This window comes from Formica exsecta, unplaced genomic scaffold, assembly GCF_003651465.1.
Source record: "Formica exsecta isolate Colony F162 unplaced genomic scaffold, ASM365146v1 scaffold26, whole genome shotgun sequence".
NCBI lineage: Eukaryota > Metazoa > Arthropoda > Insecta > Hymenoptera > Formicidae > Formica > Formica exsecta.
Genome location: NW_021849866.1, coordinates 2,397,116 through 2,411,518, shown reverse-complemented (window position 1 = coordinate 2,411,518; position 14,403 = coordinate 2,397,116). Strand labels below are relative to the sequence as shown.

General features: G+C 30.7%; 3 protein-coding genes across 3 annotated transcripts in view; all 3 read left to right on the top strand.

Annotated features, from left to right (window-relative positions):
- Positions 1-3,310, top strand: part of LOC115236671 — a 13,766-nt gene extending 10,456 nt beyond the window's left edge. The window contains exons 6-7 of the mRNA XM_029809261.1: positions 232-433; positions 794-3,310. Coding sequence (XP_029665121.1) covers positions 232-433; positions 794-906 — 315 coding nt within the window. The 3' untranslated portion in view covers positions 907-3,310. The remainder of the gene's footprint in view (positions 1-231; positions 434-793) is intronic.
- Positions 3,311-7,781: 4,471 nt separating this feature from the next.
- Positions 7,782-9,665, top strand: LOC115236670 (trypsin-like). The gene is made up of 3 exons (XM_029809260.1): positions 7,782-8,445; positions 8,946-9,077; positions 9,317-9,665. The coding sequence occupies exons 1-3, from the start codon at positions 8,380-8,382 to the stop codon at positions 9,536-9,538; spliced, it is 420 nt and encodes a 139-aa protein (XP_029665120.1). The 5' UTR covers positions 7,782-8,379; the 3' UTR covers positions 9,539-9,665.
- Positions 9,666-10,808: 1,143 nt separating this feature from the next.
- Positions 10,809-14,403, top strand: part of LOC115236822 (probable chitinase 2) — a 4,624-nt gene continuing 1,029 nt past the window's right edge. Inside the window, exons 1-8 of the mRNA XM_029809515.1 lie at positions 10,809-10,826; positions 11,262-11,328; positions 11,955-12,155; positions 12,525-12,684; positions 12,977-13,073; positions 13,151-13,357; positions 13,470-13,667; positions 13,931-14,059. Of these exons, the coding sequence (XP_029665375.1) occupies positions 11,268-11,328; positions 11,955-12,155; positions 12,525-12,684; positions 12,977-13,073; positions 13,151-13,357; positions 13,470-13,667; positions 13,931-14,059 (1,053 nt within the window). The 5' untranslated portion in view covers positions 10,809-10,826; positions 11,262-11,267. The remainder of the gene's footprint in view (positions 10,827-11,261; positions 11,329-11,954; positions 12,156-12,524; positions 12,685-12,976; positions 13,074-13,150; positions 13,358-13,469; positions 13,668-13,930; positions 14,060-14,403) is intronic.

Below are 14,403 nucleotides of genomic sequence, written 5' to 3'. Positions count from 1 at the left end.
TATATATATATATAGTATATAGACAATTTCATTTACACATGTGAACACTTTATTACAACAGATATTTTACTATATTTTTATTACATGCTTTCTATATGCAAACATAATTTCTCGAAAAAGTTTCTTCAAAACACTTGCTTGTAAATGAGAACTGTTATATTCAAATTCTCAAATATTTTTAGAAAAATTCTTTCACTTAATTGCCATTTTTCTGATTGCTGATTTCGCCAGGTGGATATTACTTTAGTGAATCATTATCCGCATACATATCATAAGGACTATCTGATGTCTGCCACCGCCAGGTTGAAGGTGGAAGTTTCCGCATTGCATGCCGGGGAAAATGGACGTTTGGAGATCAGCTGTCGGGCAACGATACCCGATTTCCCCATGCAACACGAGAAATTTGCCGATATTAAGACAAAGACGGTGTCGGGTAAGTTTTTATAATAAAAAAATATTTTAAATAAATATTAACATCTACAAACATCTGGAGCATATGACATATCAACAATTTTTGATCTAAAAAATATATGCCAATTTTTTATAAGAAAAACGATTATACCTATAAAAATAGATTTAAAATTACTTTAATAAAAAAGCAACGTGTTATCTAAAATGAAGATTGATACGCATTTCAGTTATGAAACTATTTCCTGAAATTTTATATCTCTGCGCTTAGCTCGTATTTACATCGTGCAAGCTACTAGAACTACTCTACATTATTTGTTACTATATCTTGTTAACGATAACTATAAATGATTTTTTTTTTTTTTTACGTGAAATTTGTTTTTAGTGCAAATTATACCAGCACCGGATATGACGTCTTCCGCGGCAATTCTCGTACGAGAACTAACGCTATCTACAATACTGTGCATATTAAACGCGATGCACGAGTTTATTCCTTAATAAAAGTCAATTGCTCTAGGATAATTCGGCTGTAACATACTTAATCGTAAGGATATTAAGGCGATGAACATAAGATCGAACAATCACAATGTCTTCCTTCGATATATCGAAATACACACGGGGGCAGCGGTTTTATTGTCTTTGCAGAAGTTTTGTAAACTCATAGACGCGGCTTCTTCGTGCGCGCTATTTTCGATTATTGCTTATAACGAGCGTCGTCTGTCTTGCGAAACATATCAATTCTCATGAGAAGTAATGTCCGAATATTCGGCAGGTGTGTCGGAAAGCTATGTCTCTTCCTTCCGTATACGCGCACCTACTTATTACATAAAATATATCAAATTTTGAAATTTTTATCTGAAAATTGAAAGAGTAATAATAATCTATGCAGAAATATTTTCGCGATGCGAAATATCTTCGTTTCATAACAAACAGAAAATTTGATGTGTAATACACATAATATAACATAAATATATATTATATATATTGTTGACTTAATTAATATATCTTTTAAAGAATCAGAGTTTATTCCACATTAAAATAAAATATGGCTTTATTGTTAAACACACATGTGAAGATTTGATCTATAATAACGTTATTGTGAGACACTCTGTTATATCACTGTTGTAAATTGTAATTTATATATTACTTTGAAAAACGATATAGTTTTCCGATACGCGTAGTATAACATTTCATATACTCTCGCCTCGCCGCTGGGGAAATACAATGTTTTTTAAGCTAGCAAATGCATTCTTGTTATTGTGCTCTCATTTCCATAAAAATTGTTGACCATAAAAAACGCTTTACAATCCGTTGAATCAGTTTAACATTTTCTCTTTTTAGAGCAAAAAAATCTAATTTCTCGATATCATCTTCTCATTTTTCCTTAATACATTTTTCTCTACGGGAACAATATTTTCTCCTTATTTAATTCATTAGGATTATAATGAAAATAGAACTGATTTCAATACTTAATTTGTATCACGCGCAAAACAATTTTTTATGTTATACGCCCCGTTTTACGATGTTCGATAATATCGAAGAAATCAATTTTCCGACAATAATTTAGAGAGGCGACAACTTTTTCCCGCGTAAAATAGAACATAGATATTAGAACAAATGTTCACCGTCATTTCATCATTAATTCGGAGCTCTTATTAGTGCTCCGTAGAAAACATTATACATAAGAAATTCAAAGCAAGAATGGCATAAGTCAAGTATAGTGGCTTCATATTTAGATTTCTTGCTTGCGTTAATATATTAAGATATCTTTATAAACTATTTTCTCTACTTTAATAAATTATTATTTTATATAATAGATTATGTAACAATGCAACGAGCTACAAGTGAGAACCACAAATATACTCGCTTAGGCCATTTTTACTTTCATTTCTTGGTATATTTCACGTATAATAAACTAAAGAATATCAATGAAACGGGACGTACGAAAATGTAGTGTTATATTACAACTTTCTTCAGTGTATTTTACTAAAGAAGCAAGCTTGAAAAACACTGCGGCAGCGGCTTGGCATCTAGAAAACTGGAAGAATATAGAAGTAACTAGAGGCATTCGAGTCAGAGTCTGGTCAATGCGCGAGTCACTTATTGTTATATCTAATAATATAATTAAATGATAAAGCGCGCAATATGTACACAATCTCTTTGTTTTCAATTTACTGATAGACAATCTAATCGTGTCACTATTATTTATTTTTTGTAATTGAAAAAATAATGCATTATATAATTTTATTCAAACCAATTGAAACTGACGAACTGGCCAAACTCTGATTCGACCATCTGAGAAGTAGAAGTAGCGATTACATGGTCGTTGTGCTTGCGGCCAACTTTTTGAAACACTATTGGGCGCGTTACTTGTCGATACGACATTTAAAACTTGATGCGATACCATCTTTTATATCACTAAACAAGGTTTCTTACGACTAAATGTGTATGTGAGATTATCTTTTATCTGTGTCTACAGCTCCTGGTTAAAAGTCTTAATCCTCTCTCTTTGCTATTAGTACCTGTAATAACTACCAGCAACTTTGAACAGCCGTATATTATTGGCTGTAGTTTAATAACATATTGATAACTATTTAAGCTGGTAATACTTTTAACGCTTGAAACGCTAAGAGTCACAAGGGATTATGTCAGTGAGTGTTATATTAAAGTGAACGCAAACGATGTTTTTCGAGGCTTTAGTGTGTACTTATCTAATCTTGATCGCGTTAGAACTATCGAAAAAAAAAGAATCATTGTCTCTATTAGAGATTAATCTAAAAAAAAACTTAGCTTCAGATTGATTCTTACGAACATAAGTCTGTAGCTAAATTAGAAATAGATACTTACACGCGAGATTAGACATTTCAAATTACGATTAAAAAAAAAAAAATAAGAAAATAAACTACACACTTTTAAAAGATAAATTAATCATTATTGTAGTTAGGAAGAGGAAACATTTTAGGGAACAACATTAAATATGTAGTGCTTTATAGACTAAAAAATATATTTATGATTAATAAATTTTTACGCGTTTTTCAGATTGCAACTATTTGCTAAAATTGAGATAACTAATTCAATTGCGTGCAAATTCTTACATGCTTTTAAACTTGTAGTAAAAGATATACAATTTTTTAATTTTTATTATATTTATAACGTATAAGAGCAAGCATTGATCGACTAACTAAGCAAAGTTTGAAAGCTTAGTAACGATATTTTAATTCAAAAGTGCCTTTTTCATATTATCTGCAAATTAGAAAATATCTCAAGCAGGTTCCACTGTACCAAGCGATATTCCTTGGGAAGCAAATATTGAGAGTTGACATCGTGTTTTCAACGATCTCATTCTCTCTAATAAAGCTACTCCTATTCGTTTTTAGCGTTCACTTTAATATATCGAAAACTCGAGATTTATTATAACGCAAATTTGATGTAGATTTGTTGTTTCTAGCTATACTTTATTTATATAAAATTCTTTTGAAGCTTTGGATTATGATTTTATTTGTTTACATAGAAAAAAATTCAATTTTTATTTAGCACTTTAATACATTAATAATACTGCGATAAATGTAAAATCAAAATTTTTTATCTTTCCCTTTCCAAAAAAAAAAAATTATAATTTCCTGACTAAGGAAATTTTTTATAACGTTTTTCTAAAGAGACAATATATAATTTATTTTTATTGGAAGAACGGAAAACGCAGAGAAGTATAGTTAGAAAAAACAGATCTGACATGAATAAGCGGAAAACAAAAGTCAACGGAGCGTAGCACAGAAAATGGAAGATCTCGCTAAGCTTTTACGACGGTTTGCACGCGATGCTCCTCGCGGTGGTCATCCTAATATCCTTTATCTGTCCGATTTCCCTGGTGATCTGCGGCGAAACGAGCATGTCGCCGAGAGAGCTTACGGCCGACAAAGTGGCGGTGCGCATCGTCGGTGGGGAGATCACCAGCATCAAGAATTATCCATTCATCGTACGCGTGCAACGCGTCCATTTTAGCCTCTTAACTTTTAACCTTTAAAGGATATCAGTATTTCCACATTGCACGGCCCACATCTAACGAATGTGCGTATGTAGTATGACTGTGACGTCAAAAAACGAGGCAGTTGCACAAAGAATCGGGATGAAAGCGTTTTACGTAGTGTCTTATGTCAACTTTGAAATTGACATGATAAAAAATTAATGACATTTACATAAAGTTTTTTCAATTTGATTCAGCTATTTTTATTCAATTCTTTTTTAGTTATCTTGATAGAATAGCATTTTGATTAAAATGTCAATTTTAATCAAAATAAATGATACGACGATGACATATAAAAAGTTTTGATTGGTGTATCTCGGTTTGTGTGTTTCGAGTAAATGTGATCGCATAAAGCTATTATTATCAAGAGACACGGTAGTGTCTCGCGCCAAATCACGCGCAGCAACAGCGAGGCACTCCGGTATCTATACGCGAGTCGGCTAGTTCAAAGTACCTCAAATATCGTTTTCATCAATATAAAATCTTACATGGTATAATTTTATCATGTAATTTAAATGTTTCTGATTTCCGCAGTGCAATTTACTTATGCACATTCGATAGTTACTGATGGCCTACTGATGTACCTTATAAGCGCTCCTGTTAATTAAACAAATTAACATCAATGCTCGCAAAGCTTTCGAGACATTCCGAAACCTTAACTTCTAAATAATCAAGCATTGTCTTGAAAGACATAAACTTTAGAAAAAGGATCAACAAAATATATTATTTAAATTTTTGAAGAAATAAAAGATACTTAAATTAAGTATATTTCTGAAAAAATATATATAAATTTATGAAATTTTTTATTAACATTAAGAGAGAGAATATATTTACTAATGAATAATAAACATAATAAATATTAAAAGAAAAGAAACTGGTTAAATTAAGTATCTTTTTAAATAAAGCTTTTTTTATCGAATAATTTATTACTAAAGGCAAATTTTAATATTAAACATACATAAAAGATTAATATGTTATGAAATTGAGGTTCGAATAGTCTCGAGCATGCTCTGCGCTGGCATTCAAATAAGATCATAAAGGTTGAAAGGGCAACCGATTCGAATCGGACTCGGCGAATCCGAATTTTTCAAAGTCAATTCCTCTTAGGTCTCGGTCCAGCGCCGACACTTTAGCCACTCGTGCGGAGGCACTTACGTCGCCTGTAGGTTCGTCCTGTCCGCCGCTCACTGCATGGTCAGGTGCGTGTCATAAGACTGTGTTTCGCGCTATGTGCGTCGCGGAAAGTGGTGTAGTCTTTCTCTCTCTCTTTTTTTTCTAGCCGGGGCTTTAACACTCGCTATTTCAATTTGTTCACTCTCCCTATACATTCTTTCCAATACAATCTCTAATCCTCGGATGTATAAGATGTAATGTTTAATTAAAGATAATGTGGGATTTTCTCCCTCTCGAGAGGGAGACCCCCGAGATATATCACAGGATTAAAACACAATGGCTTCCTCTGAAGCTACGGGATAAAATACAAGTGAGAATTTTGCATGAAATTTTCGGTATAAACAAAATCGTATACACACTGAAAGTTGTTAATACAATGCGCGCTAAATCTCTGAGCTTTATTCTGTGTTAATATTGACTGCGATAGTTTTTAATTTAGTGCATATATAATGCCGATTTCATGTTCTTGCTTATTTGCTTATAATATGTGTAACGGCTTGTACATAATTAGGGGCTATATAATTTGTTATTAATTTTTAAAGGCTTTCGTGGCCAATTATAATTATGCAACACTGCCATATTGTACAGCGAATTTATCTTTTCGTACTTTCCTGTGATATGATTTATTATATTGTAATACGAAAAGGTGTAAATTATAATTTTTTAAATTAAATATGAGAAAGATCGAGTGAACTCTCGATTTTTATTCATCGTTTGATTAAAAACATTTTACATACAAACACACATACATACACACGTATATATTTTTTATCATCTGTTTCTTATTTAAAATCAAGAATTTCGATTGTTCTCACACTATAATTTTTTTTTTTATAGATTAATAAACATATCTTTTGCTTTCATTTTTAATTTTTTAAAAGTCTGAGAGGATTGTCTCAGTTTTCATTATAATTAACATGCGCGGAACTATCTATGTGATCTAAATCTTTTTAGACTTAAAGTAAGTTTTACGACATGAAGGAATCATAGAAGAAATTTTTCGGCTGAAGTGTAAATTACATTTAGGTATTTTTTCGGCAATATAATTATATGTATTTATAAAGCGAATCGAAAACGCCCTGGTATATAAGACATTTTAGGATTACACCACATTATATGAGGTATTAGTAGCCGTGTTTAACCTCCTTGCTACTGCAGATGTATGTGTAAAATACATGTTTATCTATGAGAAAGCGAAGCTTGTGTTTGATACTAAGATGTGTCTTGTAAGATATAATTCGCTACCATTTGTGAAAAACTAAGCAAGAAAAACAATTTAAAATTTCCAGTAATCTACTTTGAAAATACTTTATAATATATGTTTCAGGAGAGAGACTCTTTTCTCTTTAAGACATATTTATATTTACACATTTTATTAAATATTGCAGAGAAATATATTTGAGCAATGATTGTGTAATGTGTAAATCTCAAACATATTCATGGATGGTAGCCAATTTATATCGCATATACAAACTCTATGTGAAACATTCGTGAATTTATATTTTCGCTACTAAATGGAATTCTCCTTTGAACTGTATAGCGATGGCAGATGAACAGGATTGGAAAAAATCGAAGTGTAATGATGGGGTATAAGTATAACTACCTGTTGACAAGCGAGATATCTATTATAGAAAGAGTTTTGATTCATCTATCAATCCTATTCATCCGCCGTAATTATATCTCATTTATTTCTGATTGTGACTAGTGATGTGCTGTCTAGAGTATATATATTTCACGAGTAACGAGAAGGTTAGCGGCGCTAGATCCTAAAGGCAATGATATCTATCGCGGTATCTATCTGTATATCGATTAGCTGTGTACTAGCGGTAATGTACTACTGTTTGCGTGAGCGTAGTTTCTGTTTTACGAGTCAGTTCGGCCGCCCGTGATTGTACGTAGGAAAAATTGGGGCACAATCAGATATCTCCCTAAAAAGTAATTACATTCAAAATAATCTTAATGAATATATTCCCCAATATTGACTTTTTCGTAGCCATAAAAACCGATTTATTTTTATCCTATTTTTTTCTATCCTTAATTTATTAATTATTAAAGATAATTTTATATGAAGAGGAGAGTTTACAAAAAGAAAAATCTAATGCAATTAATTATTTATTTACTTTAATGATTTTATTTTCTCATTTAATTGCTATTAAAAGTTAATATATAAAAAGCGCCGATTCTCATTAATTACTAAATAAATTGCTTATTTTATCAAAACTTGTGTATCAGAAAAAGATTTTACTACTATAATTTTTTTATTAAATATATATAATAATGCATATTCTTAATTTCTTGAAAAAAAGAAAGAAAGAAAGAGAATCGAATCGGTTTTGTTATTTTGCATTTGATTGCGCCTCAATTTTTTTTACCGCTCTGGTGTTTAAACGAAACAAAGGTATATAATTAACTTGTTGTTGTTTAAAGACGGTTGTTCGACGGTACGTGGATAGCGGAAAATCCACGCCAGTTTTATGTGATCGCCGGCGCGACCTATGTGTACTTACCAAGCTGGAGTTCCATGCAGATGGAATTGATAGACAAGACATTGCCGCACGCAGAGTTTCAATTCTCGGACATGCGAAACGATATTGGATTGTTCAGGGTGACTATTTACGCCGTGTATATAATTCTGTGTCGATAATAAAGAGAGCAAACCTTGTAACAACCGCGTGGCCGTTTGCTGTCATCCGCGCCCATCCTTACAGTTGAGGAGACCTCTTTACAGGAACACGTACATCCAATTCGTCGCACTTCCTCCGGCATACCTTACGGATATGTTCAAAATATATACAGAAGACTGTGTTGTAGCGGGATGGGGTCGGCACATACCTGGTTCAAATGTACGTAGATAAGAGTTTGCAAAATGCTTTATCCAATATAACAAAGTAAAAATTATATTCTTAAAAAAACTATTTGCTCTCTTCTAAAAAAATTCTTCCCAAAAGAGATGGAATGTAAATTCTATTTTTATCTACTATCTTAGTCGTGAAAAATTAATTCTAATGTGAAATAATAGTAGAGACTTTTTGTGTGTTTAAAATGGACTTTTTCGATATCTATATTCGTTCTGTATTCAATATTTATCTTGCTGCATTTGCTGTTTATCGCTTTTTTAAAAGAGAACATTTTTATTTTTGAATTAAAACAATTCTTAAAATAATTTTTTTTTAATATAAGAAAGATGTATAATAATAGATAATGACGTATCTTTTTTTTTTCGTTGTCTGAAGCTAGATAGATATTTAACGTCCGCATCACAATATTTAATGGAGCGAATTTATAGAGAATTATATGATCAAAATATAATTTTTCCATCGATTTTTTTGTGATTTCTTATTAGCAAGAGAGCGGTACATATTTGCGACATGTTCGGATTCCATTAATTTCACCCGAAAAGTGTCCTATGCCGAGTGTGCATAAGGAAACACAATTGTGTGCTGGTCTGCCAGAAGGTGGTCGCGATAGTTGCCAGGTTTGAATTAAGTTTTGTAGATTTGAAATTTTTTCCGAAGGTATTTATATTTTTGCATTTATTTATTCCTTTGACAAAATTGAGAATAGACAATCAAATGTTTTATTTTGTGCTAAAGATCTTATGAAAAGGATATTAATACTGCCTTACATTAGTATATGTATATATATACTTTTTTTTCTTATTTTCACGTTTCATGTTTTGATTTCATTGTACATTTACACTTAACGAATTTTCAGGGTGACAGCGGTGGACCACTGTTATGTAACGGAACGCAGGTTGGCATTGTCTCTTGGGGTGAAGGCTGTGCCCGTGAAAATTCACCGGGGGTATATTGTCGTGTGGATTTTTATCTACAATGGTTGAATGAGACTATTCTTTTAAATGGAACCTCGGAATATTCGTTTCAATACGCGATAATAATTATTTTGACGCTTTATTGTCAATACTTATTAATATAATATAATATCATATATGTGTAAGAAACAAATACGAGAGGAAAAGTTATATCTGTGTTATGTAATTATATTGTACTATTGAAGATCTTATGCCAAATAAAAAGAAACTGCTAATTTATTGCTTATATAAATCTAATCTTTGGAGGTATAATTTTTAATGTCGGTTTGTGTAATTTTGTTTCCAGTAAAAATCTGAAAGAATTAGATTTACTCTAAAGATTTTCTATTAGATAAGCTCTATAAAGGAATTATAAAAATATTACAACACACGGACGCTCTTTACCATATTTTAGAAAAGTTTTTAGAATTTATTATTTAGTAGAAGAGATTATTGCGATCACACAAGCTTGAATTCATTATTGTCAATAAGTTCAAAGAAGTACATTTTACTGCTGTTGCTTTTATTTTTATTAGTACTAGAACAACAAAGGCGCGCGCTTTTATTTACGGACATTTTTTAATTTTTAATAAATTATACAATTAAAAATGTGATTTTATATTTACATATACGTTTTTACGCGCATACACAAACACATACATACAACACACACACATGTATATACATACATATATTTTTTCTCTTGGCCCAATTTTTTACATCATTATTTTTGTAGGATATATTTGTACAACTGTTTTTATTAAAATATTTTTATAAGTTTTTATTTTCAATAATTTATAATAACATTTTAATTCACATGGATAACATTTTTTATTTTATTCATCATACGCTTACACCGGACACACATCCTTTGCTATATCCAACATTACGATTTTTATCAGCGGATATGGAGATCGTATATTTTGATAATTCGTAGATATTACGTATTGCGTATTTATTATACGACACATGAATATCATTCATTTATATAATAACTTTGCATGCAAAAATAATTACGTTACACTGCAATAAATTTGATGTTTTTTGATTGATTTGATCCAATTTCAAAGTACTTCGATTATTTTTTGTGGACATAGTTATGTAACTTGTTTATTACTCATATTTGACGTTTTGTATAACTAGAACAACACATTTTTCAATCTTTAACACAGAACATATTTCGGAGACGATGTTATATTATTTATTCCAGAAAGTTAACAGAGAGAATCTGTGGAACACGCTAAATTTCCGGCAATATATAACAGGTTCTAAATGCATCCTTCTCGTGGTCGTGTTCATCTTCGTCTTTCGCTTGAGAATGAACAGTTACGAGTGAAAGTGATCTGGCTTGGCTGACGCCAGCATATCTGGTTCCTAACAGTCTGTAGCCTACAGCCGAACGAAACGCTGCCGGTATGTTAGTTTATTAGTATCAGCTATGTGTAATTGTTATCTGGATTATTGAAAACGTTATTGGTGATAACAGCAACAGTAATTTAGAGTTCTCCTATTATCTTAAATAAATAAAATGACATCATGTTATTATCGTTATCGCAAGTGATATAAAAAAATAAATTTTCTATCAGTAATAGGGAATCCGTTATCGATTCTTATAGTGTCGTCTGTTGATTACGGTAAATGTTAAATGTCACGTTAAGTACGCAGTGGATGAAGAAATCAAAGACGCTAAGTCTGATATATAAATTGTATCATGATAACTCATAGTTTCACATCGATTATGGAATTTTAGCGTTTACCGTATTTGAAGTACCGAAAATATTTTCTAATACGACATATTATATTACTGATTGTCAAGCATATTAAATAGATCGCATTAAAAAAATTTAGTGCACCATGATGTTCCTTACCTACGTGGCATTTCTACTTCTATTTTTTGGGCCCTATAATGCTTACGGTGAGTTAGCATGTGTAAAGTCTACATTTTTATGAGATTAATATATACGATATTATATTATATTTATATATAATAATGTGGAATATATATCATATACTATATATGTATTCGGTCACTAAAATTCCCGCGTTTACGTATTAACAAGCAAAAGTAAAAGCCGGCATACCACATAATGGGAACGCGACATTTTCATAAGGTTCGCGAATGTATATACAGAGTGTCTCGGAATTAGCTTCCAGCATATCTTTCATACACGAATTGATCAATTCTGAATAATCTTTTATTTAATTAAAAATTTGTTTGAGTATTACTTTTTACGATTTTTTAACATTCATGGTAGATATCCTTATGTATATATAATCGATCCTTAAATTAGAATTCTATAAAAATATAATATTGTATATAATTTCTAAGAATAAATTTGTAAATTTATTTAATTTCAAGTAAAATTAACTAAATTAATACCATTTCCTTCAAAGCTGTAGCTGTATGAAAGCTGTATTAGAATGTAATTTAAATTTCTCGAGAAATCAGAATTTTGAAGTAATAAATATTTTATCATTTCTCTAAAATAATTTCTCTGTTATCACTTAAATTGTATTGTTATAATATATTTTCTATTATAGGACTTACAAAACCAAAACATGATAAAGTCGTTGCTTGTTACGTCGCGTCTTGGGCAGCCTATAGGCCAGGAAATGGTGCATTTTCCTTAGAAAATCTTCGCCCAGAACACTGTACTCATTTAATTTACGCATTTGCTGGTATAAATGCCTCAGATTGGACAATTAGAAGTCTTGATCCTTGGGCAGATATGGAGAAAAATGGTAATTTCAACTTCTCTATGAAATCAAGTTTACATTACATCAAGTTACAGTAATTCAAAATTATTAAAAAAATTAATTGGATAGAATATTAAAGAATAAGTTGTCTAATAAAATTACTAATGTATATGAAATCCAGCATCAAGTTATTTAAAAAAAGGAGAGATGATTAAAACAAGGTAAGAAGAGATGATATAAAAATATTAAATTATTCAAAAAAGTTACTAATTAATTATTAATTCTAATTTTTTCTAATTTCAATTTTTTGGATTTTTATTAATTTGATGATTTTTATTAATTTAATTATTTGAGTCATATTATTACGCTGAAATTTCTTAAATATAATTTGTGAAAATATTCGGTTAAATACAGGAATTGGCAACTATAGGAAGATGACGGCGCTTCGTAAGCCAGATTTGAAAGTATCATTAGGTATCGGCGGATGGAACGAAGGCAGCATAAACTATTCGATGATGGCTTCATCATCGGATAGTAGAAAAACTTTTATCGCTAGCACTGTTGAGTTTCTTAGGTGCGTTCGTCGCCATATTCATATCAATTATTTTTTTATAAAATGTTTTATAACGAATGATTAATACCTCAAGAATGTTGATTATTAGAAATTTTTTTATTTTTGTAATGATTGATATTGTCGCTTTGGAATACGCAACTAAAGTTTAGTTTAATATTACGATTTATATCGATAGTTGAAACTTTACTTTGCTTTGTTTTATATTAATCCCTTTTATTTCCTTTTCTCATTATATATTTCCTTGTTTTTATTTTATGGTTTAGTTTTCGCAAATAAAATTTTGTTGTAATAGAACGTACAAGTTCGACGGGCTGGACCTTGATTGGGAATTTCCTAGTAATCGCGGTGGTGCTAAGTATGATAAACAAAATTTTGTTAGCCTTGTAAAGGTAGGGAAGCATTATAATTTATTATTATTTCTATTATTACGTAACAAGATAAACACGTTATTTATCATGCCCGATAGGAACTACGAGATGCGTTTAGAGAATATCGCTTCTCGTTGACGGCAGCTATAACCGCGAATAATAATTATATTGATATGGGATACGACATCCCTGAAATTTCTAAATACCTCGATTACATTCATGTCATGGCATACGATTATCATGGAGCATGGGACAAACAGGTTCTCCCAAATTCACCATTGCGAAGCAAGGATCAATTAAGTGTGGTAAGAAATATGATTTTCGTATGAGAAACAATATGTTTATATATATGCAATCAAAATTCAACATAACGACATAATTATGTAATTGTATATCAATTATATTTTTAATATTTAGGATGGTACTATTACACATTTGTTGCAACAAGGAGCGCCAGCCGAGAAATTGGTCTTAGGATTGGCGATGTACGGAAGAACTTTCATTCTTACAACTGTACCAGAAACACCAAAAATAAATCCGATTGGGCTGCCCAGTCTGGATACTGGATTCAAAGGGCCTTACACATCCGAAAATGGTTTCATGGGGTTCAATGAGGTACTCAATCATTCTTTCTCATATTTATATCGTTATATTGCAGTTACGTTGTTGAGTGGGAAATTATAATATTGATGTTATGTTACTGTTACTTTGTGTTTGCTGGGTATTGAATCTTTTTTATAACAGTTTTTATAAGTTTTATATCTTATAATATCAAAATATACGGTAAAAAAATTTCTTACATGCATGTGAGAAGGAGATATATATTATAAAATATATAAATAAACTATTTATGAATAAATTGTACATATTTTGAACAGATTTGTGAGACATTGGTATTACATCCGCAAGAGTGGACAACTGGATGGGATAATTACAGTAGCACAGCTTACGCGATTAAAGAAGACCAGGTTGTGATTTACGATGATCGCAAAGCAATTATGATGAAGGTATCTCTCTTTTGCTTTTTTTTATAAAATATGATTTTCTACTAAAATCTGAATTTTCTATTGAATTTCAATTACATGTTCATAGAAACGAATCTCGAATCTCTAATCAAATTATATTGAGTCTTATAAATTTTGAATACTTTTTAAAACTTTTTTTATATAATAGCTAAGAGAGAAAAATTTTGTTACTCAGAAATATTTGGCAATTTTTTAAAAATTATATGTTGTATAAAATAAAAAAAAGGATTGCTTTTAATATTTCATTGCTTTATTATAAAAATATTTCCGAAAATTATTAATTTTTTTTGGATAGAGACGTGGCTATTTCGTAAAACGAGCTAATA